This window comes from Melanerpes formicivorus, unplaced genomic scaffold (genome assembly GCF_026170545.1).
Source record: "Melanerpes formicivorus ecotype bairdi unplaced genomic scaffold, bMelFor1.0.p_v2 SCAF_11, whole genome shotgun sequence".
Lineage (NCBI taxonomy): Eukaryota > Metazoa > Chordata > Aves > Piciformes > Picidae > Melanerpes > Melanerpes formicivorus.
The window spans coordinates 18,381,204-18,406,744 of record NW_027142363.1 but is presented as its reverse complement, the minus strand read 5'-3'; the positions used below and the strand labels follow the sequence as shown (position 1 = coordinate 18,406,744).

The 25,541-nt window shown below is 46.0% G+C and overlaps 1 protein-coding gene across 4 annotated transcripts in view; it reads left to right on the top strand.

The window, feature by feature from the left end:
- The window catches only part of ADGRG2 (adhesion G protein-coupled receptor G2), a 71,270-nt gene extending 47,306 nt beyond the window's left edge, over positions 1-23,964 (top strand). For all 4 annotated transcript variants that reach the window (XM_068144743.1, XM_068144742.1, XM_068144739.1 and 1 more), the window contains 14 exons: positions 864-1,585; positions 2,769-2,967; positions 4,143-4,299; positions 7,395-7,544; positions 7,756-7,878; positions 8,764-8,809; positions 8,918-9,021; positions 10,026-10,150; positions 11,800-12,068; positions 13,242-13,341; positions 14,353-14,627; positions 16,613-16,714; positions 18,997-19,149; positions 20,891-23,964. In XM_068144743.1, coding sequence (XP_068000844.1) covers positions 864-1,585; positions 2,769-2,967; positions 4,143-4,299; positions 7,395-7,544; positions 7,756-7,878; positions 8,764-8,809; positions 8,918-9,021; positions 10,026-10,150; positions 11,800-12,068; positions 13,242-13,341; positions 14,353-14,627; positions 16,613-16,714; positions 18,997-19,149; positions 20,891-21,075 — 2,710 coding nt within the window. In that variant the 3' untranslated portion in view covers positions 21,076-23,964. The remainder of the gene's footprint in view (positions 1-863; positions 1,586-2,768; positions 2,968-4,142; positions 4,300-7,394; positions 7,545-7,755; positions 7,879-8,763; positions 8,810-8,917; positions 9,022-10,025; positions 10,151-11,799; positions 12,069-13,241; positions 13,342-14,352; positions 14,628-16,612; positions 16,715-18,996; positions 19,150-20,890) is intronic.
- The last annotated feature ends 1,577 nt before the right edge of the window (positions 23,965-25,541 follow it).

Sequence of the window (25,541 nt, the reverse complement as noted above, 5' to 3'; positions counted from 1 at the left end):
GCCAGCAGTGAGCACTTGCAGCCCAGAAAGCCAACCAGAGCCTGGGCTGCAGCAAGAAAAGTGAGGCCAGCAGGGTGATTCTCCCCCTCTACTCTGCTCTGGTGAGACCCCACCTGGAGTACTGTGTCCAGTTACAGGCAGGATCTATGGTCTATTGCAGGAAGCATTTGGTGGTTCCGGAAGGTGTCCGGAGAAGGGCCATGAGCTGGAGGGCTGAAGCTCCTCTGCTATGGAGACAGGCTGAGGGAGTAGGGGCTGTTTAGACTAGAGAAGAGAGGGCTCCAGACTGACCTTATTGTTCCCTTCCAGTATCTGAAGGGGGCTACAGGAAAGCTGGAGAGGAGCTTTGTAGGGTGTCAGAGAGTGATAGGGCTGGGAGGAACGGATCCAAGCTAGAGGAAGGGAGATTTAGATTAGATGTTAGGAAGAAGTTCTTCCCCATGAGGGTGGTGACACTCTGGAACAGATTGCCCAGGAAGGTGGTGGAAGTCTTGTGCCTGGAGGTCTTTAAGGCCAGGCTGGAAGTGGCTCTGGGCAACCTGATCTAGTGTGAGGTATCCCTGGCCATGGCAGGGGAGTTGGAACTTGATGATCCTTGAGGTCCCTTCCAACCCTGACAGTCTTATGAAATACAAAATATGACTTGCTTGGATGTAAGAACTCTCAAAATGTTATGGAATTAATTTCTGTTCCTAGAGCATGAAACATTCAACCTGATTTGGTTTAGAACTTACATTATTTAGTAGCACCTCCTTACCACTCATGTAAATGCCTCTATCACAACTATTTGTCTTTAAAACCTGACCACTGTTAAATTGTAACATGCATTTCTCTGTTTCCCCCCCCCCTTTTTTTTTTTACAGTACTATCCAAGTGCCACATCACTCTATATGGGTTCCCACCCATCATTCCCCTCGCCCTAAAAAGGTTTTCTCTTTTGTTTCCCCCACCACTCTTTCTACCAAACAAATCCCCACAGTTGGCCCACTGCTCCAACCATTCATAAAGTCACATTCTTCTGGAACTCTCTCCACATCTCCCACTCCCAATCCTCTCTTTGAAACTTCTACCACATCTACTACTGAAGCTTCTGTGTCTTCCACCACTGTTACCACTACACTTTCCTCTTCTGAGCCCCTTGCTCAACCTGCCACCCCAGCTTTTCCTTCCACAGCTTCTCATAAGTCTCCCACTGTTGCCACACCTGCAACAAAATCTGTCACTAGCCCAGGTTCATCAGCTAAAGCTGATGCTGCACTTCTTAGCAGCCCTGTTACAGTAATTTCTTCTTCCCAAGGTTTCTCTAAACATTCTGCATCTTCTTCTTCTGAGCTTCACCCCAAACCTTCAATAGCAATTTCCCTCTTGGAGACCACCACCACCAAACCTGTTACACAAATTCGTGTCACTACTGATCCAACCCAACCTGTTTCTGGTGTTAAAGTTACTGCAACACCTATTCTTCCCCTTACTCCTTTCACAATAACTTTGGCCCCTACAGTTAGCCCTGTCAACCACTCTGTCTCAGCTTCTCATCCTCACTCTACTGCTGCTGGCCATGGCAGCCTGCCTCATGGGAGCACAGGTAAATATGGCAAGTAAAAGGATTTATTTATTTAATCATCATGTTATTGCTAGACACAGACTTTGCTGTTAGATAATCTTGTTTAATAAAGTTTATCTGAGCTGGGACCTTCCAATTCCTGGGGAGGGGGGAGGAAAACTGAGACAACTCTCCCAAGGTGGAGGCTTTCTGACTCAAATAAATACTGCTGCCTTTGGCCACGATGAGTGACAACCTACCCTACAGATTGGTTGGTAACTGTGATAGATAGATGCTGAGCTAAGTTCCAACAGAGACCTTTGGCAGAAAGAATTGAGTCACTGAGAGAGGTAGATACTAGTATTCAAAATATTGCAAATCACTGTTGCATCTTCATTAAAGGCTTGTTACTGATCAGAAATATTCTTGGTGGGTAAATATTTTCCTCTGAAGATGGTATGCATCTTTAAAAGCTGCTCTCCAAATTGCTGATTTTATTCCACCTTGATTTTATTCTACCTTGATTTTATTCTATTGTCAGGAACCCAGTGGCTAAAAATAATGGTAAAAGAACAGATTATTTAACATCAGCAATAGTCTGCTGAGAAGAACTCTGTAATCAATAGAAATACTAAAAAGATTATATGCATCTTTAAAAGCTTCTCTCCAAATTGCTGATTTTATTTTACTTGGATTTTATTCCATCTTGATTTTATTCTACCTTGATTTTATTCCAGTTTGATTTTATTCTACTTGATTTTATTCTACTTGATTTTATTCTACTTGATTTTATTCTACCTTGATGTTATTCTACCTTAATGTTATTCTACCTTGATTTTATTCTACCTTGATGTTATTCTACCTTGATTTTATTCTACCTTGATGTTATTCTACCTTGATTTTATTCTATTTTCAGGAACCCAGTGGCTAAAAATAATAATTCAAAAAAATAGATTCTTTAACATCAGTAATAGTCTGATGTGAAGAACTCTGTGATCAGTAAAAACTGGAATTAATGCTGACAATCTAAAGCCTTGCTTTGTGTGTTCATAAGGTCTAAATCTGGTAGGGAGGGGGAAAAACGGGATTCTGTCTCACATAGTACATTGAGAGACCTTGGAAGTTGTTGGTCAAAAGAACTGCTTAGTTTTCCTGCTTCTCAAATCTGACTTCAATCTGTTGAACATAACCTTAAAATAAACGCACAACCTTTCTTTTGTCACAGGGAAGACACTGTCAGCTGCCACCTACACCACTTCCGTGTACACCACCATCAGTGTCAGCACAGCTGAGCAAATCGTGTCCAAGTTAGAAAATGAGGTAGCAGCTGGCAAAGTCGAGCCAAAGGATGTAGAAAGGATGGTTGGTGAGGTTAGCAGGGTCCTGACTGCTTCTCAGCCATTACCTCCCCATATTTCTAACAGGTAGGTCACTCTGGCAATAGGTTAAAGCTGTGTTGTGTTGACTGTCCTGAGAAATTGGTTTTGGCCAGTTTCTCTCTTTCAAAGTCATAATGCAAAAGATTCATAGAATTGCTGAGGCTGGAAGAGACCTTTAAGATCATGGAGTCCAACCATAGCCCAGCTCCCATGGCCACTAAATGTTAGCCTGAAGCACCACATCTACAGCTTCTTGAACGCCTCCAGAGATGGTGACTCCACCACCTCCCTGGGCAGCCTGTTCCAACCCCTCACCACTCTCTCACTAAAGAAGTTTTTCCTCATGTCCAACCTAAATTTCCCCTGACACAATTTCAACTCATTGCCTCTCTCTAGTTACTTGGGAGAAGAGACCAACCCCAGCCTCACTCCAGCCTCCTTTCAAATAGCTGTAGAGACCAATAAGCTCTCCCTTCAGCCTTCTCATCTTCAGACCAAACACGCCCAGCTCCCTCAGCTGCTCCTTCTATGACCCTTCTCCAGTGTCATTGCTCTTCCCTGGACATGCTCCAGCCCCTTCATGTCTTTCCTATCCTGTGGCACCCGGACCAAGAGCAGTTTCAAATCCTTACACAAGCCAGGAGCACTTTCAAATCCACACACAAGCCAGGAGCAGTTTCAAATCCACACACAAACCAGAGGCAGTATCGTTCTAGTTATTACCAGCTTTACTATTATCCAGTGCCATGTAAAACTGTATTCTGTTTTGTGTTGACACCACAATTAGTGAACACAGCTGTATTTTACACTGCACTTGGGTTGCTGCTCTCTCTGGGGAGACCTTAGAGCTACGTTTCAGTATCGGAAGGGGACCTAGAGGAAGGCTGGGGAGGGACTGTTTAGAAGGGCTTGGAGTGATAGGACAAGAGGCAATGGTTTGAAACTGGAGCAGGGCAGATTTAGGTTGGACATCAAGAAGAAGTTCTTTACAGTGAGAGTGGTGAAATACTGGAACAGGCTGCCCAGGGATGTGGTTGAGTCCCCATCCCTGGAGACGTTCAAGATCAGACTGGAGGTGTCCCTGCTGACTGCAGGGGGCTTGGACAAGATGACCTTTAAGGGACCCTTCCAACCTAATGCAATCTGTTGTGCTGTGAATCTGTCAACTTCCTTGAGTTTATGTGCTTGGTGATATTAAATACCTCTTTTTTTCTTAACAGAATTATAAAACTGGTGGATTCTATTGGCTTGAAACTGAACTTCTCAGCAGCATCTGCTGATTTTGTCTCCCCATCCTTGGCTCTGGCTGTTGTCAAAACCAATCGCATCCGCTCCAACCAAATGTCCTTTGCTGTCCAGGACTCAGCTGATCTCCAGGTGAAGACTGAGAATTCTAAAAGACAAATTGTCCTTTATTTTTAAGTATTTATAGTTTTATATTATTCTAAAATATGTATATTTTTATATATCTTTAAGTATTTGTGACTGTATATTTATGTTTAAGTATGTATGGCTGTATATTTATTCTTAAGTATTTATGGATGTGTATTTCCTTTTAAGTCTTTATGGGTTTATATTTATTTTTAAGTATGGTTTTATATTTATTGTTAAGTCTTCCTGGCTTTATATTTATTTTTAAGTGTGGCTTTATATTTGTATTTAAGTCTTTCTGGTTTTATGTTCCTATGTACCTTGAGTTTATCCTGGGTTTATGTTACAGTTTCAGGATCTTGTGTTCATGTTGGTTGTTTCAGAGGAAAAATATTTCAGTTTTGAAGCCCTCAGTACTTTTTCCATTCTTGTTTTTATTGTGTAAATAAGCAACAAGACTTAGCAGAATCTGGCATCCAATTAATAAGGCATTGGAGAGGGCACAGCCAGAGCACCAGAATGGACAGAGCGTTTGGCACAGTAACTTTGCCTCAGAACCCCTGACTCATGAGTCAATTAATCACCCATTCTGATTGTGCTGAAATCTGTCAAGGAATTTTGCCAGATGGCTTCATCTGTTAGGAGACTAATTGCAGAGGGTTCCAGGAAAGAACTCTTCTGTTGCTTGGATAATGACATTCATATATTTGTCACTCATGACTAGTTGGTCTTTAATGGGACAGAGATTGGAGTCAATAGAGCTGACCAGTATGATCGAGTATTGTTCCTTTATTGTTCCAGTGTTGTAGGCCTATAGTGCGAGTATAGTACAGTAAAGTAAAGCAAAGAAGAAGGGAAAGGAAGTGTAGAAGTGCGCATCAGGGGAACTTCTACAACTTATATAAACTTGGAGAGCATCATTGGCATAGCTTCATTGGTTCCCTAGGAGTGACCACACATCACACTGTTATAGATTATTGGTCCAACTACTAACGACACACGAGGTTTCTTGATGCAGGTGCACGTCCTGTTGTCCCAAGATAACTTTCTGTGTTTATAGCTACCAGTGTCCTGTTTTAGTTACAAGCTGCAGGCACAGCACTGTTTTGCTACACTGTTAGCTGGCTCTGCACTTATGCTGAGTATGGCCTACCACCATGTCAGGCTCTAGGCCTGCACTGCCAGATTGCTCACACTGCTGTCATTGCCACAGGTCTTGCCGAGAAAGAAGAGCTTAGAAAGGTTGGATCCACTTTGTCTCACTCCAGTTCTCCTTCCTGGTTGAGGAAATGGTAATTTGGACAATCGCAGACAGTGAGGCTTAAGAAAGGAAAGTTCTGGACAAGTTGTAGCATGTTCTGTCCTCTCAGAGGAGGAAATAGCTTAGTGGGATCTCTAGAATCATACAATGATCCAGGCTGGAAGGGACCTCCAAAGCTCATCCAGTCCGACCTCCACACAGTCAGCAGGCACATCCCCAAACAGATCAGGTTACCCAGGGCCTCATTGAGCCTCTCCTTGAATATCTCCAGGGAAAGATCCTCAACCACCTCCCTGGGCAATCTGTTCCGATGTTCTTCCACCCTCACCGTGAAGAATTTCTTCCTGATATCCAGTCTAAATCTGCCCTTCTCTAGTTTGAAGCCATTGCCTCTCATCCCGTCCCTGCAGGCCTTTGCAAACAATCTCTCTCCATCCTTCCTGTAGCCGCCTTCAGGTACTGAAAGGCTGCTCTTAGGTCTCCCTGGAGCCTTCTCTTCTCTAGGCTGAACACCCCCAGCCTGTCCTCATAGCAGAGGTACTGCATCCCACTGATCATTTTCATGGCTCTCCTCTGGATCCTCTCCATCAGGTCCATGTCTTTCCTGTATTGAGGGCTCCAGAGCTGGATGCAGTACTCCAGGTGAGGTCTCACCAAAGCATAGTAAAGTGTCAGAATCACCTCTCTAGATCTGCTGGAAACGCTGCTTTGGATGCAGCCCAGGCTGCCATTGGCCTTCTGTGCTGCAAGCTCACACTGCCTGCTCCTGTCCAGCTTCTCATCCAGCAGCACCCCCAAGACCTTTTCCACAGGGCTGCTTTCTAACACTTCCTCCCCCAGTCTGTATTGATAGTGAGGATGTAGTACTGGAACTCTTGTGTGACACTGAAAATGATCTGGATTGTTAACATCTGACTCCCTTTCTGTTTTCCTAGCAGTGTATGGTGCGTGAATCACAGAATCACATTCTGCAGCTTTGATTTTGGGGTGCATGCTCACAAAACTTTTAGGGCTTCCCATGTCAGGAAAGGTTTGGAGACCATTGGTCTAAAGAGAAGAGTTAAACCATTTTCTTAAGGGCACTGTGAGGTTCTTCCACTGTTGCTCCTCTTAGATCCATCTTTGAGTGCACAGGTGATCTCTTTCTTCAGTTCTGCTGATGCTTCACGTCTCTGAGGAGCTCTGAAATGATGATGCTTGGATGTAAAGTGGCAAGAAAATGTTAGAGCTTTTGTACTGACCAAAACTCTCTGCCTCATGAGTGCAGCACGGCAAACTGGCAGGAAGCTAAGGTCTTTTTTTGATGCTCTCTTGAGATACCAGGATTGTAGCTCAATCAGTTTATTTCTATCATCTTTCCTAGATGATCATAAAGGGGTTTATGTTCTTAGATTGTGCTTAACCTCCTGTACTTAAAAACCTCTTGTAAAATAAGGACCTTTTTTTTTACAGTGTTTCTGAATTCTGGCAAAATTCATATGGGGCATAAAAATTCTTTGCCTTATCAGGCTTCTGTTCTGTGCAATGTTCTTCTCCCTGTGCAGTTCCATAGACCTTCCTTGGTTGTTGCTCTTCAGCTTTTTCAAATCAATATTGCCCACCACAGTGATGTGTTCTTGGGTTCTGTCTATAAGCAAATGGGTAAAACCAGAGGATTTTCAGAGGACCTGCAAATGAGTTTCATCCTTTTCAGGCCTGCAAATGCTATTTGTCCATTGGAGCAGGAGAGGGATGAGAGAGCAGCAGTGAGCTGCTGACAGAGATAAGTCTTTTGAAGTCCTAAACTCAAAATACTCTTTTTTCCATTCTGAAGCATTTTTCTTTGCATTTATTTTTGCAGATCTCTCTGGGCGTTAAGGCAATTAGTAACCTAAGTAGCCTTGGAACCATTACACTTCCTTCATCACTGCTGACAAGTTTACACCCTGGAGAGTTGGACTTGGCTTCTAGAATCATATTCAACTTCTTCAAAAATACCTCTGTGTTCCAGGTAGCTTTTTGATCCTCTCTTCATAATGGTTTTAAAGTGAAGCCTAAAGCAAAATAAAATTAGAATGGGCTTTTTAGCCACAAAACACATTTCACAAGGTCCTGATTAAAAACTAATGTTGCCCACACAGCAGCTGAGCTTTTGGGTGCTCTACTCTGCTATTGCTTTCTTTTTAAGATTTTAAAATCTTGATTCTTTGTTGTTGTTCCAGGATCTGTCCATGAAGAATGCATCTTTAATCAGCAATGTTATATCCTCAAGTGTGGCCAACCTCACAGTTAGCAACTTAAAGGAAAATGTCACTGTCACTTTACAGAACATCAAACCTAACCAGGTACAGTTTGCAATTTTTTTGGGGGCAGACTTAAAGTGCAGTTCTGTTGCCTCCACTGAAGCTGTTGCAGAAGAAATACTACAGCTACTACTACCAAGAGCACAGCTTGGTTGGCTCTGCTTTACTACTGAGGATGTTTAATCTCCATCTGGACTTACAAAATCACTCAATTTTGCATATTTACCACTGGCAAAGCATTTTGTTCTAGAATGGTCTCAGGTCATTTTGCTCCATCCATCCAGTTTTTTTTATTTCTACCTATGCTTCTCTTCTCATAGATTCCTGGAAGGGTTTGGGTTGGAAGGGATCTTAAAGATCATCAAGTTCTAAGCCCCCTGGCAGAGCAGGAGCACCTAGAGCAGATCACTCAGGAACACATCCAGGTGGCTTTGGAGTGTCTCCAGAGCAGGAGATTCCACAACCTCTCTGGGCAGCCTGCTCCAGGGCTCTGCCACCCTCACAAGGAGAAAGTTTTTCTTTACACTCCCTTGGAACTTCCTCTGCTTCAGCTGGCACCCAGTGCACCTTGACCTGTCCTTGGACATCCCTGAGCAGAGCCTGGTTCCGTCCTCCCCACACTGCCCTGCACATCTTTAGCCCCAGCAATGAGTGCAGCCCTCAGGCTCCTCTGCTCTAAGCTTCAAGCCCCAGCTCTCTCAGCTTGGCCTCACAGGGAGATGTTCATATTTTCACATGCTGAACAGATTAATTTAATTAAAAGAATCCTTTCTATGCACCTAAATGAATTTTTCTTTCATGTGAACCATGCATATTAATTGCTTAAAATATTTATTCTTGCCTGCATTGCTAATTCATTAATTACTTCATCATAAACTCAGAGTGTAGTAAAACACCTTTATTATTTTTTTCTTACCTCCTAAACAGGATAATTCAACAGTCAGATGTGTTTTTTGGGACTTCAATAAAAATGGTAAGTGCTTGGTATCACCCAAGATTAGCTTGGATTGGATTAGCTGTGGCAGTTGATGTTAATATAAGTAAAGGCTTTCATGAATAACCAAGCTGTTTTCATTACCAGGTGGACATGGAGGCTGGTCATCTGAAGGCTGCATAGTTAAAGAAAGCAGAGTGAATGAAACAGTCTGCTCATGCAACCACCTCACAAGCTTTGCAGTTTTGATGGTAATTATTAAAAAACCAAAATGATGCCTGACTGAAGAACACATTGAAACAGCTGTTCTCTAAGCACCTTCAGGAAGCACACAGCACCTATGAAATTCTGCTTAGGTTCTATTCACTTCACTGTTAGTACATTTAGAATCAGAGAATGGTTTGGGTTGGAGGGGATATCCAAAGGTCATCCAGTCTAACTTCCCTGCAGTCAGCAGGGACACCTGCATTAGATCAGACTGCTCAGAGCTTTGTCCTTGGATACCTCCCAGGATGGGGCCTCAACTACCTCCCTGGCCAACCTGCTCCAGTGTTGCAGCAGCCTTCTGGTGCAGAACTTGTTCCTCACATCCAATCTAAATCTGCTCTGCTCTCATTTCAAACCATTGCACCTCATCCTGTCCCTGCAGGCCTTTGCAAACAGTCCCTCTGCAGCCTTCTTTTAGCCCACTTCAGGTACTGGAAGACTGCTCTTAGGTGTCCCTGGAGCCTTCTCTTTTGCAGGCTGCACACCCCCAGCTCCCTCAGCCTGTCTTCATAGCAGAAGTTCTCCAGCCCCCTGATCATCTTTGTGGCCCTCCTCTGGACTCTTCTGTCCTTCCTGTGCTGAGGCTGCTTGTTGAATGACAGCAAATGAATGACCCTGGGGTGAAAAAACATCCTAAAGTGCTTATTGAGCTGCAGCTTTTACATTCAGGCAGATGTTTGTATTGTAGGAAATAAAAAGCATGACAAATCAAATTTAAAACAGCTTTATAATCAAAGAGAACTGCACAATTAGTAGCATAGAATCATAAATATCTTCTGTTGGAAAGGACACTTAAGGATCATAGAGTGCAATTTCCTGCTCCTGATAGGACTTGGTTGTTTTTTCTGGTTTTCAGTTAACCTTTTATAAGATGAAAAGAACTGTTTCTTTTTGGTTTGTTTAATTGCAGAGAGAAAGGTACATTTAGAGAGGGGTTTTTGGTTAATAAAAATACATTCTCTAAAATGAACTTCTGTTTCCATTTTAGAACCTGTATGGCAATACTCCTTTGAATCCCACACAGGAACTGGTGCTGACTTTTATATCCTACATAGGCTGTGGCCTGTCTGCAATTTTTCTTTCTATTACTCTTGTGACCTACATAGCCTTTGAGTAAGTACCTGCTCAACTCAACTCAGCTGCCATTGTTCTTCTGTTATGAGTGTTTGTAATCTTCCCTGCAAAGTGCTGTCACAGATTTTGTCTCTAATAATGCACAAATGAATTTAACAGGATTCATAGATTCATAGAATGGTTTACATTGGAAGGGACCAACAGGCAGGGACACCTTCCACTACACCAAGGCCTCATCCAACCTGGCCTTCAGCACCTCCAGGGCAACCTGATCTAGTGTCTCACCACCCTCATGGTGCAGAACTTGTTCCTAACATTCAATACTCTCCTCTAATTTCAAACCATTGCCCTTTGTCCTTATCACTCACAGCCCTTTTAAAAAGTCCCTTCCCAGCTTTCTTGTAGCCCCCTTCAGGTACTGGAAGGCTGCTCTAAGGTCTCCCCACAGTCTTCTCCTCTCCAGGTTGAACAGCCACAACTCTCTCAGCCTATCCCCATAGGAGAGATTCTGCAGCTTTCTGATCATCTTCATGGCCTTCCTCTGAACCTGTCTCTCTTATGCTGGGGGCCCCAGGAATTCAATGTTTAGGAATTATAATCTTGTGGAAAAGTGAAGTAATCATAAGTAATCTGTGCAGCAAAACCTGCAGAAGCAGTGCTCTTAAATATTTTATTATGGGTTATCATCAGAGAAATGTGCAGGAATGTGTTTAAGGTACCACATAGACAAAGCAGTGCAGAATGACAATGTTTTAAAACACATTTGTGCTCTTTGCTGGGATGTTTTCTTAGGTCTGAGCCTTAACTACTGCAGCCTCCTTGTTATATTTTGGAAATCCTCCTTGAAGTTCTTACAGCATGGAATCATAGCATCATAGAATTGTCAGGGTTGCAAGGGACCTCAAGGATCATCCAATTCCACACTCCTGCCATGGGCAGGGACGCCTCACACTACAGCAGGTTGCTCACAGCCACATCCAGCCTGGCTGCAAAAACCTCCAGGCATGAGGCTTCCACCACTTTCCCGGGCAACCTCTTCCAGTGTCTCACCACCCTCATGGGGAACAACTTCTTCCTGACATCTAATCTGAATCTCCCCATTTCTAGTTTTGCTCCATTCCCCCAGTCCTATCACTCCCTGACATCCTCTAAAGTCCCTCCCCAGCTTTCTTGTAGCCCCCTTCAGATACTGGAAGACAACAAGAAGGTCAGTTTGGAGCCTTCTCTTCTCCAGGCTGACCAGCCCCAACTCTCTTAATCTGTCTCCATAGGAGAGGTGCTCCAGCCTTCATCAAGAATGTATTTGTCTCTATCAAGGCTTTAGAAACCTAGTCAAAAAACTAATCTGGCATACCAATGAAGAACATTTTGGGAGTAATGTAACAAGAAGGCTAACCTAGAATATGGGGGATGGGGGGCTAGAAATTGTGGCAATAAAGTCTGAGAATCCAAGTTCCTGGTTGTATTTCTGTAACCTTATTACAAGGAACTTTATTCATGCAGACAACTAATTTGGAAACCTCATGTATAAAGGCAATGCATAAAGCATTTTGTGTCAATCACAATATATGAATTAAGGTTGTGGGGTTTTTTCTTGCCATTTGTGCAGTAAGGGCTAGAAGAGAATAAATAAGCCAAAGATCCTTGGACAGTTGATGTCATCTCCCCAATTTGCTTTTTCTTGTCAGGAAAATCAGGAGAGACTACCCCTCCAAAATCCTCATTCAGCTGTGTGCTGCATTACTCCTGCTCAACTTAGTCTTTCTCCTTGACTCGTGGATTGCACTCTATGACACACGAGGCCTCTGCATTGCAGTTGCGGTATTTCTTCACTATTTCCTCTTGGTTTCCTTCACCTGGATGGGCCTAGAAGCTTTCCACATGTATCTGGCCCTTGTGAAAGTCTTTAACACCTATGTAAGGAAATACATTCTGAAGTTCTGCATTGTTGGCTGGGGTATGTATTTTTTTTTTTATTGCTGGGTTGTGATTTTATTCCTTTTTGGGTGGTAAATGAATCCATTCTCTTATCAGCTATTTCAGTGAGTGTGACACAATTCAGAAATTAATGTGAAGCAGGCATTAAATGTTGTGACCTTGCAGTGGCCAGGTATTCATGAGCAGTAAACCTGATCCTATCTATTCCACCTTTCTGAGGTAGGGAACTCTCTCCCTCACTGCAGAACAGAGGCTGCTGAAATGCAGATTGATAATGAATGTTCCTCCTGCAAGTATAAGAGAACCAATTTGGGATGTGCAGGCTTCCATCGCCGTTTACCAGACAGGTTGTGTCAGTTGTGCTTTAGTATAGGTTCACAGATTCATAGAATGTCTTAGGTTGGAAGGAACCTTAAAGATCATCCAGTTCCATCCCCCTTACCATGGGCAGGGACACCTTCGATTAGCCCAGGTTGCTCAAGGCCTCATCCAGCCTGGCCTTGAACATCATTTCTGGAATACCAACATTGCTAACAAAAAGCAGTTAAAGATTAGGCATGAAGAGATTCTTGACCTGGGTATTCTCTCTGGTCACTTGAGTAAATGTGTGATGGTATTTGCTGCCTTATACTGAATGGTTTAGAGCTAACTGTGGGGAGGAACTCTTCACAGAATCACAGAACATTAGGGATTAGAGGGAAAGCTCATCCAGTCCAACCCCTCCAGCCAGAGCAGGAGCACCTGCAGGAGCAGGTCACGCAGGAACACATCCAGGTGGGTTTGGAATGTCTCCAGAGAAGGAGACTCCACAACCTCTCTGGGCAGCCTGCTCCAGGGCTCTGCCACCCTCACAGGCCCTACCAGTTTAGGTCAGCCCCTAAGCCATCCTGGTCCATGTGGTTTTTCTTTCCCAGATGCCAGACTCTACCCTTGTCCTTGTTGGATTTCATTCCATTTCTCCCCACCCAGTTCTCCAGCTCATCCAGGTCTGGCTGAATGGCAACACAGCCTGTTGTTCCTTTGCAAGTTGTGCTTCTGAGCAGTTTGTATGTTCCAGTTTTTAGATTCTTTCAGGCAGCAGAATTCAAAACAGACAAATAGCAGAAACAGGACATAGAAACATTATAATTTCAAGTCCTCCTAATGCTGTCTGTCATGATTTTCACTTGTGTGTCTGTTCATAACCTCCTAGGGCTCCCAGCTGTAGTTGTGTCCATCGTGTTGGCAGTGTCACCAGACAACTATGGACTCATAACCACTGGGAAGGTTTCAGTCAACAGGCCTGATGAATTGTGAGTTAAAGGGAGGTGCTTTCTTGGGGGTGGCTGGGAGACAGGTCCTGTGGAATTGCTTTTCTTTACATGAAAGGTGGGGAAGAAAGCAACAGGGATGCTTTGTGATGGTGCAGTGTTATAATAAGTCATGATTTTTGTGATCACAGAATCACAGAATGTTAGGGGCTGGAAGGGACCCTGAGAGAGCATCCAGTCCAACCCCCCTGCCAGTACAGGAGCATCTAGAGCAGATCACACAGGAACTCATCCAGGCAGGTTTTGAATGTCTCCAGGGAGGGAGACTCCACAACCCCACCTGGGCAGCCTGCTCCAGGGCTCTGTCACCCTCACAGGGAAAACTTTTTTTACTCCTGTTTCCATGGAACTTCCTATGTCTCAACTTCCACCACTGCCCCTTGTGCTGGCATTGGGCATCACCCAGCAGAGCCTGGCTCCATCCTCTTGGCACTCACCCTGCACATCTTTATCAACATGAATGAGGTCACCCCTCAGGCTCCTCTCCAAGCTACAGAGCCCTCAGCTCCCTCAGGCTATCCTGACAAGGAAGATCTTCTGCTCACTCCCTTCATTGTTTTTGTCACTCGGTGCTGGAAACTTTCAAGCAGCTCTCTGAGGTCCTTCTTGAACTGAGGGGCCCAGAACTGGACACCATATTCCAGATGCAGCCTCAGGAGGGCAGAGAGGAAGGAGAAGCTCTCTCAACTTACTAACCACAGCCCTTCTAATCCACCCCAGAATGCCCTTAGCTTTCTTGGCCTCAAGAGCACATTGCTGGCTCATGGTCAACCTCCCATCCACTAGGATCCCCAGGTCCTTTTCCCCTTCACTGCTCTCCAGCAGTGGTGATTGCCTGTATGTATGAAAGCTCCTACCCTTTGGCCAAAAAAGTACTTCTGGCTTAAGAGGCAAAACCATTTTGCCTGTGCAATAAACCACACCTGTATTTCAGGTTTATTTCTTTTCATTCCTGCTTCCGACAGCATTTGACAGACTGTTCTCTTGTTGCAGCTGCTGGATTAAAAATCGAGTTGTCTTCTACATTACTGCTGTGGGATACTTCTGCCTGATCTTCCTGATCAATATCAGCATGTTCATTGTTGTGCTGATCCAGCTGTGTCGGATCAAAAAGAAAAAGCAGCTTGGTGCTCAAAGGAAAACCAGCATTCAAGACCTTAGGAGCGTGGCTGGCCTCACATTCTTGTTGGGAATTACTTGGGGGTTTGCTTTCTTCACAGTAAATGAGGTCTTCACTTACCTCTTCACCATCTTCAACACTTTGCAAGGTGAGTTTACCTTCCATGTGACAGCCTGTTGTGTACGTCATAGAATTAAAATAATACATTTGAACATAGCCCTTTTTTTTTGATTGAACTTGTTGTATTTTTTATATAACTTGTAATAGAAGTTGTTAATTGGATTCATAGAGTAATTAAGGCTGGAAGAGACCTTTGAGATCATTGAGTCCAACCATTATCCATCTCCCCTGGCCACTAACTGTTAGCCTGAAGCACCACATCTACAGCTTCTTGAACACCTCCAGGCATGGGAACTCCACCACCTCTCTGGGCAGCCTGTTCCAACCCCTCACCACTCTCTCAATCATGAAGTTTTTCCTCATGTCCAACCTAACCCTCCCCTGGCACAACTCAAACTCATTGCCTCTCATCCTGTTGCTGGTTACTTGGGAGAAGAGACCAACCCCAGCCTCACTCCATCCTCCTTTCAGAGAGCTGTACAGAACAAAAAGATCTCCCCTCAGCCTTCTCTTCTCCAGACTGAACAGCCCCAGCTCCTTCAGTTGCTCCTTGTATGATGCCCTCCAAACCCCTCCCCAGCCTGGTTGCTCTTCTCAGAATACAGAATTAGCCAGGTTGGAAAAGACCTCTGAGTCCAACCTATCACCCAACACCATCTAATCATCTAAACCATGGCACTAAGTGCCTCATCCATTGATGGTGACTCCACCACCTTCCCAGGCAGCACATTCCAATAGCAAATCTCTCTGTGAAGGATTTCTTCCTACCATCCAGCCTAAACCTCCCCTGGCACAGCTTGAGACTGTGTCCTCTTGTTCTCTGGACACATATCTTTCCTAGGCTGTGGCACCCAGAATTGAACCCAGTGCTCAAGCTGTGGCCTCACCAGTGCTGAGTACAGAGGCACCAGCACTGCCCTATTCCTGCTGGCCACACTGGTTTTGATCCAGGCCAGGATATCTGCTTTCCTGTAATCTTAAGTTACAGTTATGCTACACCTAGGTACAGGAAAGCTAACTACTGTGTGTAGCTGTGCTGTATCTATAGCTATAAATATTATCATTTCTAAAATACATGTAAACTAGACAGCACTGGAAGTGAGGATTTAACAGATCAGTTGTAATTTCTGAGTTGCTCTGAATGTTCACCATTAATGAAATTAATGTAGAGAAAACTGTATATTTTCTCCACTTAATCCTAAAGTATCACAGAATGGCTCAGATTGAAATGGACCTCAGAGGTCATCTCCTCCAACCTCCCCACCATGCCCAGGGACACCTCTCAGCTCCACTCAGCTGCTCAAGGCCTCATCCAGCCTGGTCTTCAACACCCCCAGGCAGAAGGCGGCCACAGCCTCCCTGGGCAGCCTGTGCCAGACTCTCATCACCCTTGTGCTGAAGAACTTCTTACTCAGCCTCAGTCTAACCCTGCTCTGCCTCAGCTCCAAACCATTCCCCTTTGTCCTGTCTCTAGACACCCTCAGCAAAAGTCTCTCTGCAGCCTTCCTGCAGGATCCCTTCAGGTATTGGAAGGCAGCTAGAAGGTCCCCCTGGAGTCTTCTTCAGGCTGAACACCCCCAGCTCCCTCAGCCTGTCCTCACAGCAGAGCTGCTCCAGCCCTTGGATCATCTTTGTGGCCTCTTCTGGACTCTCTCCAGCAGCTCTGTGTCCATCTTGTACTGGGGACACCAGAACTGGAGGCAGTTTTAGAGGTGAGGTCTCAGCAGAACAGAGTCAGATGGCAGAATCCCCTTTCTTGCCCTGCTGCCCATGCTTCTCTGGCTGCAGCCCAGGACTCAATTTGCCTTCTGGGCCAAGGATATCTCTTGTTCTTGCATTTGTTTGTGTGATTGCTGTCAGCCCATGTTAAAGAAAAGTACTCTTCAGTGGTCAGTGCTGTCCAATTTTTCTCCAGAGAAAAGTGTTGCTACTTCTGATCAGCAATTAAAAAGAAATGGAAGAAAGGCAATTTTACAACCTTCTTGCATGTTGTTTGTTTGGTTTTTTTTGCAGGGTTCTTCATTTTTATCTTCTACTGTGTAACGAAGGAGAATGTCCGTAAGCAGTGGAGAAGGTATCTCTGTTGTGGCAAATTCAGGCTGGCTGAAAACTCTGGTAAATAGGAATGTATTGATTTGTTTAATCTAGGCATTTTCACTTCTGAACACTTACATTCAGTGTTAAGTTCCTACTATTTTGTAATATCTGGGGGGAAAAACAAAAAAACCACAACTCAGTAAAACATTTTGCTGCAGTTGCAGATCTGATTTATTATCCAAGGTGCAACAAAGCTCCAAAGTGATGCTCTTTAAAGGTGCTGCAGTTCTTGCACACCACTGCATTAAGCTGTTAAGTGCAGCTGCTCTCTTGCACTGCAGTGCAAAGCCGTAGTGTCATAGTATCAGTCAGGGTTGGAAGGGACCACAAGGATCATCTAGTTCCAACCCCCCTGCCATGGCCAGGGACACCCCACACTAGATCAGGCTGGCTAGAGCCTCATCCAGCCTGGTCTTAAACACACCCAGGGACGGGGCCTCGACCACCTCCCTGGACAACCCATTCCAGGGCTTCACCACTCTCATGGGGAAGAACTTCCTCCTCACATCCAGCCTGAATCTCCCCACCTCCAGCTTCATTCCATTCCCCCTAGTCCTATCACTACCTGAGATCCTGAGAAGTCCCTCCTCAGCCTTCCTGTAGGCCCCCTTCAGATACTGGAAGGCAACAGTTAGGTCACCTCAGAGCCTTCTCTTCTGCAGACTGAACAGCCCCAACTCCTTCAGTCTGTCCTCATAGGAGAGATGCTCCAGCCCTCTGATCATCCTCGTGGCCCTTCTCTGGACACCTTCCAGCACCTCCAGATCCCTCTTGTAATAGAGGCTCCAGAACTGGAGGCAGTATTCCAGGTGGGGTCTCACCAGAGCTGAGTAGAGGGGGAGAATCACCTCCCTTGCCCTGCTGGCCACACTTCTCTTGGTGCAGCCCAGGATCTGATTGGCTTTCTAGGCTTCAAGTGCACATTGAGAGCTCATGTTGAGCTTCTCCTCCACCAGCACCCCCAAGTCTCTCTCCTCTGGGCTACTTTCCAGCCATGTCTTTGCAGAAAGCCTTTTGGGCAGTTAGAAGCTGTAAGCTTTGTTCCAGCTTCTGAGTGGACTGTGGTTTTACCAGGGACTTCCACAGAAAGAGGGTGAAGCAGAGTTTAAACAAACCAACCAAACAAACAAGGATGAATGATTTTCTGCTGTTTCGTTGTTCAGTAGCTGGCTTCTCAAAGAGCTGTTTACTTGTTGTACACTTAGAGGGTCAGCTGTGCTTCAGTTATTTCTCTGATGTGGTCTGCAGTTGTAAAACTGACAGCTGCTCGTGTTTAAAAAGGGGCAAGAGAAAGAGGAACTAGTTTTAAATATCAGGAATCATGAACTTCTTAGGAGAATGGAGTTCTGCCTAGAATACTGTAAGAAGAATGAGTAAAGCCTTGGTTGTTTCTTAAAATTCAGTTGTATTATTAACTATATAGAATGATAGAATGGTCTGGGTTGGAAGGGACCTCCAAAGATCATCCAGTCCAGCCCCCCTGCAGTCAGCAGGGACATCCTCCTCTACATCAGGTTGCTTTGTCCAGTCTCACCTTGAAGTTTCCAGAGATGGGGCCTTCAACCACCTCCCTGGGCAACCTGTTGCAGTGTTGCAGCAGCCTCATGGTGCAGAACTTGTTCCTCACAGCCTATTTAAATCTTCTCTGCTCTCATTTCAAACCATTTCCCCTGGTCCTGTCCCTGCAGGGCTTTGCAAACAGTCCCTCTGCAGCCTTCTTGTAGCCCCTTCAGGTGCTGGCAGGCTGCTGTGAGGTCTGCCTGGAGCCTTCTCTTCTCCATGCTGAACAACCCCAGCTTCCACAGGTGAAAATTTCCCAGGAACAGCAGTAGCTTTTCAGAGAACTCCAGTGCTGCCAAAAACCAGAAAGCACAGCTGACTGTCAGAGAAAGATACTGACAGAGGGTGGGCAAAGCAGAAAGAGAATACAGAACAGAAAGAGTCCTTGTAGACAGCAAGTTCTCCATAGGACAGCAATGTGGCCAAGAGGGCCAAGGGCATCTTAGGGTGCCTTAAGAGAAGTGTTTCCAGCAGGGCTAGGGAGGTTCTCCCTCCACTTCTCTGCCCTGCTGAGACCACATCTGGAATAGTGTGTCCAGTTTTAGGCTCCCCTATTCAAGGGAGAGAGACCTGCTGGGGAGAGTCCAATGGAGAGCCCAATCTAAATCTGTTCTGCTCTCATTTCAAACCATTGCCCCTGGTCCTATCCCTGCAGGCCTCTGCAAACAGTCCCTCTCCAACACACAGTTGTATATTGCTTGTATGAACTGACTGTTTTCTGTACCCTGTTCCTCTTGCAGACTGGAGCAGAACTGCTACTAATGGTTTGAAGAAGCAGACTGTAAATCAAGGAGTATCCAGTTCCTCCAACTCCTTGCAATCCAACAGCAACTCCACCAACTCCACCACGCTGCTGATGAACAGTGACTATGCAGTGCACGCCAATGGCAATGGTAGGTATCATGCACAGTAGGATTTCTCAAGCTGGTTTTCTTCTTGCCCTGAAATACAAGTGTTATACTCCTTGGTGCTGACAGAAAGGGAAGGGCTGACAAAACATTGTTCATAAATATAGGGTCAGGGTATTTTGGAATGTCCTCACAAATTTATCACACACCATTTTTTAGAGACTACTGGAGAGAGTTCAGTGGAGGGCTACAAGGATGCTGAAGGCACTGGAGCACTGCCTGATGAGAGGCTGAGAGACCTGGGGCTGGTTAGTCTGGAGAGGAGAAGACTGAGAGGGGATTTAATCAATGTTTATAAATACCTGAGGGCTGGGGGTCAGGAGGGAGGGGACAGGGACAGGCTCTGCTCAGTTGCACCCTGGGATAGGCCAAGGGGCAGTGGATAGAAACTCCAGCACAGGAGGTTCCACCTCAACGTGAGGAGGAACTTCTTCACTGTGAGGTTCACAGAGCCCTGGAACAGGCTGCCCAGAGAGGTTGTCGCCTTCTCTGGAGACTTTCAAGACCCCTCTGGATGTGTTCCTGTGTGACCTGTGCTAGATTCTATGGTCCTGCTCTGCAGGGGGCTTGGACTCAATGATCTCCACAGGTCCCTTGAAACCCCTAACATCCTGTGAGCCTGTGACTTACAGACAAAGTTTTAAAACACTCATTTTTTCTACCCAGTGGGAACCCTTGGTTTCTATATCAAATAGTAGGTAACAGCTATTACTAGAGTAATTACTTACCAGACTCGTGGAATCATTCAGATTGGAACAGACCCTTGAGATCATCAGGTTCAACCTGTAACCCAACTCTACCAAGGTCTCCACTAAACCATAATGCTAAGCACCATCTCTAAAGGACCTTTAAACACCTCCAGGGATGGTGATTCCACCACCTCCCTGGGCAGCCTGTTCCAATGCCTGACTACTCTTGCAGGGATAAAACCTTTCCTAATGTCCAGCCTAAACCTCCCCTGGTGCAGCTTGAGGCCCTTCCCTCTTGTTTTATTACTAATTACTTGTGAGAAGAGACCAGCACCAGCCTCTCTACATTGTCCTTTCAGGTAGTTGTAGAGGGCAATAAGGTCTCCCCTCAGCCTCCTCTTCCTCACACTAAACAGTCCCAGTTCCCTCAGCTGCTCTTCATCATTCTCTAGGCCCTTCACCAGTTTTGTTGCTCTTTTCTGCACCCACTTGAGCCTCTCAACATCCTTCTTGTATTGAGGGGCCCAAAACATTTGTTGTCACCTGAATATATGACAAAAAACTTCAGGCATGCTTTAAAACAGTTCATGTTTTAATCCATATTAAAACAAACAATGCCTGAAAAAGATGGAAAGATAGGATAATAATACAGCTTGGAATTATATAAAGTCCCTCTCCAGCCTTTCTGTAGGATCCCTTCAGGTACTGGAAGGCAGCTCTAAGGTCCCCCAGAGTCTTCTCTTCTCCAGGCTGAACACCCCCAGCCCCCTCATCTTGTCCTCATAGCAGAGCTGCTCCAGCCCTTGGATCATCTTTGTGGCCTCCTCTGGACTCACTCCAACAGCTCTCTGTCCTTCTGCTGGGGACACCAGAACTGGAGGCAGTATATTTACAGAATACATACAGAGAAATCCACATTTTGAGTTGTCGCAGGGATAAAGTGGGAGTGTGTGAACTCCCTGCAGGGACTGAAGAAGCAGGGAGGCTTCCTTCTAACCCTTTCTGATAGATGCTGCCGTTGGTTGTTGTTTCCCCAGGCCATCTCCCCAGTGAGAAGAGCAGCGTTTCGTTCAGCCTGCAGAACGGGGACGTCTGCCTCCATGACTTCCCTGGCAAACAGCTTGTAGCTGAAGACAAGGATGATGCAAGCAGCCAAAAAAGCCACATCTCCCTCAGAAGGACTTCCAAGAGGGGCAGCCTGACTTTTATGGAGAAAATGTGATTCCATTTTGAGCAGCACATCGAGGGGGTTTTGCTTGCAGTGCGCCCTAGAGATTTACTTTCCCAAGATTTACATAATGTGAGCAGACCAAGGACTGAATCTTATTTAATCACCGGTACTGGAACTTCAAGGCAGCCATGCAAGGGATTGAGAAGGACAGTTATATGGGGGGACATAAAGAAAAAGGAAACAAGAAGGGGGAAAAAGGAAGCTATTATTTTGAGCAGGGTATCTTAGATGTGAAACGACAGCTGGCACAGTGCCATTTGGATTGTTCATTGGAGGTTGGTTTTCTTCTGAGGTTCTTTCTTTTTTCACATCTCATTTTGTTTAGATGTTTTTTTATTACAACTTTGTGTAGATGTTTTTTTCACTACAACTAAGTTTCTCTGGCTTTAATACTTAGTAGTATTGTGCAAGAAAGGAGGAAGCTACAACTGGTGCCTACCAACAATGTTACCTTTTAAGATGTTAACTACACTGTCTTCAACTTTTTATACCTTGTAGTAGCAAACTCTAGTGGTGTACAGAGACAGGAAACTTCTCAAGCCTTTCAGCATCTTAATGCCATTTTGTTATTTATTTCTTGTAACATAAAGTTAAATATTCCTATGTGTAGAAAAAGAATTGGTATTGTGGTTTAACTTGTATGGTTAGTTTGCATTTGTTCCGTGGAGGTCCCCTCCAACCCCAAATCATTCTATGATTCTGTAACTTAACTTTACCATAGAATGATGCAGAAGTTAATTTGTTCAGTAAGTCAAAAACCTTACAGAGGTTTAAAGCCAGGCTGGGTTCACAGTGGGTTAAGAGCAGCTCTGAAGAGAGAGTCTAGGGGATGTTGGTTGATGAGAAGCTCCCCAGGAGCCAGCAGTGCCCTCCTGCAGCCCAGCAGGCAGCTGTGGGCTGGGCTGCAGCCAGAGGAGTGTGGGCAGCAGGGCAGGAGAAGGGATTCTGGCCCTTGACTCTGCTCTGCTCAGACCTCGCCTCTAATCCTGCCTCGAGTTCTGGTGTCCTCAACAGAAGTAGGATCCAGAAGGGGCCACAAAGATGATCCAAGGGCTGGAGCAGCTCTGCAATGAGGATAGGCTGAGGGAACTGGGGGTGTTCAGCCTGGAGAAGAGAAAGCTCCAGGGGGACCTCAGAGCTGCCTTCCAATACCTGAGGGGTCCTGCAGGAAGGATGCAGAGGGACTTTTGCTGAAGGTGTCTGGAGACAGGACAAGGGGGAATGGTTTGAGGCAGAGCAGGGTTAAACTGGAGCTGGGGAAGAAGTTCAGTGTGAGGGTGGTGAGACTCCAGCTGCCCAGGGAGATTGTGGCTGCCTCCTCCCAACAGGTGCTGAAGGCCAGGTTGGTTGAGGCCTTGAGCCCTGAGTCTAGTTGAAAGGTGTCCCTGGGCATGGTGGGGAGGTTGGAGTAGGTGATCTCTGAGGTCCCTTCCAACCTGAGCCCTTCTGTGACTGTGAAATACATTCATTAGGTACAGAACTGTCATTACAAGCACTATTAGTCTTGAACCTCTTAGTACAGTACAGAGGGACAGAAACTGGGTCTCACCCATGTAGAGAGCCATGAATAAGAGAGTAACAAATAAAGTAGTCAGTAGGTTAGTAAATACAACTCAGTCATGTTAGTAGCCTGATTAAGTCAATGGGAGTTTGTGACATTGATTTCATCAAGGTGAATGTTTCACCTTGAGTGGTAGCTTCAAAGATTAAACACTGCCATATTTCTTTTGCAGTGATAAAGTAGGGAAGTGTTAGTTTTTTTAAGAAACAAAAACACAGCACATAAGTGGTAGCTGCTATGTTCAGCAGCAGAGGAACTGTTGCATTTTGTGTGTTTTCTAAAGGGGCAGCTCTTGAGCTATTCTAAAAAGTATTTCTGCTTGCAGTTTAGCCCTTGGTTGGCAAAGCAAATCCTGAGGTCCTAGCTCAGGAATTCCTGAAGCAAAAATTCCTTCCCTCTGTGATACTTGTCTGACAAAGCTGGATTTTGGCTCTTGGTGCACAAGTGCTGAAAGCTCCTACAACATTGTGAAGACTCTTCCGGAACAGAAATTCAAAGCCCTGGCTGTGCCTCTTCCTCCTCACACAGGTGTGCAGCTGTGGCCGTTACATTCTTTGGGTTTTTTCCCCCTTGAGCAAAGGTTGGATGCTTCTGGAACAAGAGCTAGAACAAACTGGCACCAGTCTGCAGAGTGATAGACCCTGTAAAGAGGATTTTTTGAGGCAGACGCATGCTGCGGGGGAGCAAGGGCTTTGTTTTCCCAGAGGAATGGTGGTAGAGCACTGGAACAGGTTGCCCAGAGAGGTGGTTGGGGCCCCATCTTTGGAGATAGTCAAGCTGAGTCTTGATGGATCTCTGGGTGACCTGATCTAGCTGAGGATGTTCCTGCTGACTGCAGAGGCATTGGACTGGAAGCCCTTTGGAGGTCACTTACAACCGGGGTGATTCTATAATTCCATGACTCTGTGACTTGGTAGGGAGCCCTGGCACCACTCTCCTCAACACAAAGCAAACTGCCTCCAGTCTGGGGCTCTGCTGTAGTTCAGAGTGGAACCTTGTCAGTGCTCAACCCCCCTCGTGGTTCTGTGTGCGACACATGGGGTCTGTTTGGTCACCTCTGTCCAAGCCTACCCTGAGAGTGCTTTTCAAGTGAGAATTTAAAAGTGTTTGTTGTGCTTATCCCCAAGGTTTTAACTGCATGTTAACAAAAAGACTGTACTGGAATGCCTTAGTAGCTGGAATGCAATTCTGTGAATGCTTTTAACTGTTTGGCTAATTGCCTTTGCACTGTTCCTTGTAAATTTATTTAATGTTCCTGTATTTATATTTTCAACTTAAAAAAAATAATAATAATAAATTTCCAGAAAGTACAACTTGTTGAAGAGCTGAACTCTGCCTTTGTGATCAATGTGCCATTGTACAGGGCTGTGTTGTAGGTCTTCAGATTGCATCAGCTGCAAGATGTAACCTTCCTGGGGGGAAATGCTGATGTCTGTTGTCTTCCATGTGTTTTACCTTTCATGTTTTTCAGCAGATCTGTTTTTTACCAGGAAAGCCCTAACCAGCCAGTGCTTGCCCTCAGGTCTGCAGAAGCTCTTCTACAAGAATGCTGTGAAGAGCAGATAGCTGAGTTTGGCTTCACAGAATCACAGAATGGTCAGGGTTGGAAGGGACCTCAAGGCTCAGCCAGTTCCAACCCCCCTGCCATGGCCAGGGATGCCTCACACTACAGCAGGTTGCTCACAGCCACATCCAGCCTGGCCTTAAAAACTTTAGGCATGAGGCTTCCACCACCTCCCTGGAGAACCTGTGCCAATCTTTCACCACCCTCACTGGGAAGAACTTCTTCCTAACATTCAGTCTCAATCTACCCATTTCTAGTTTTGCTCCATTCCCCCCAGTCCTATCATTATTTGACACCCTAAAAAGTCCCTCCCCAGCTTTCTCATAGCCCACTTCTTATTGGGTATTGGAAGGCCAAAATAAGGTCTCCTCAGAGCTTTCTCCTCTCCAGTCTCAACAGCCCCAACGTTCTCAGTCTGTCCTCACAGCAGAGCAGTTCCAGCCCTCTGCTCATCCTCAGGGCCTTTCTGTGGACACCTTCCAGCACTTCCAGATCCTTCCTGTAACTGGACACAGTGCTGCAGTTGGGGCAACAGCGGTGTAGAGGGGAAGAATCACCTCTCTCAACAGCTTCAGGAATTAAATTCCCTATGGGAAAGCACATCCCACTCTCACTGACCTGCTTGCAGTCTTCCTTTGTTTTTGTGTTAGTACACTGCTCCTGTTAAAGAGTTCTTTGAATCATTTCTATTACACATTATTGCTGGGGGATTTTTTTTAACTTTTATCCCTTAAAAGCATGCACACACTAGTTTTTATAACATTTCTTATATCCTCAGCTGCTCCTCACCAGGCCTGTTCTCCACACTGCCTTCCAATAGCTGAGGGGATCCTGCAGGAAGGCTGCAGAGGAACTTTTGCTGAGGGTGTCTGGAGGCAGGACAAGGGGGAATGGTTTGGAGCTGAGGGAGAGTAGGTTTAGACTGGATCTTAGGAAGAAGTTCTTCGGTGAGACTCTGGCGCAGGCTGCCCAGGGAGGCTGCGGATGCATTTCGGGCCTGTCCGTCTGCACGGAAGCTCTCCTGCCTTGGGGGGACCGCAGGCGCCCGCCGGGACCCCGCCTCGCGGCCCCGCCTCGCGGCCCCGCCTCGCGGCCCCGCCTCGCGGCCCCGCCTCGCGGCCCCGCCTCGCGGCCCCGCCTCGCGGCCCCGCCTCGCGGCCCCGCCTCGCGGCCCCGCCTCGCGGCCCCGCCTCGCGGCCCCGCCTCGCGGCCCCGCCTCGCGGCCCCGCCTCGCGGCCCCGCCTCGCGGCCCCGCCTCGCGGGAGGAGTCGGAGCGCCCCGCTCCGCCTCACCGGCCGCCGCCATCTCCCGCTGCTGCCTCGGCGCTCGCGA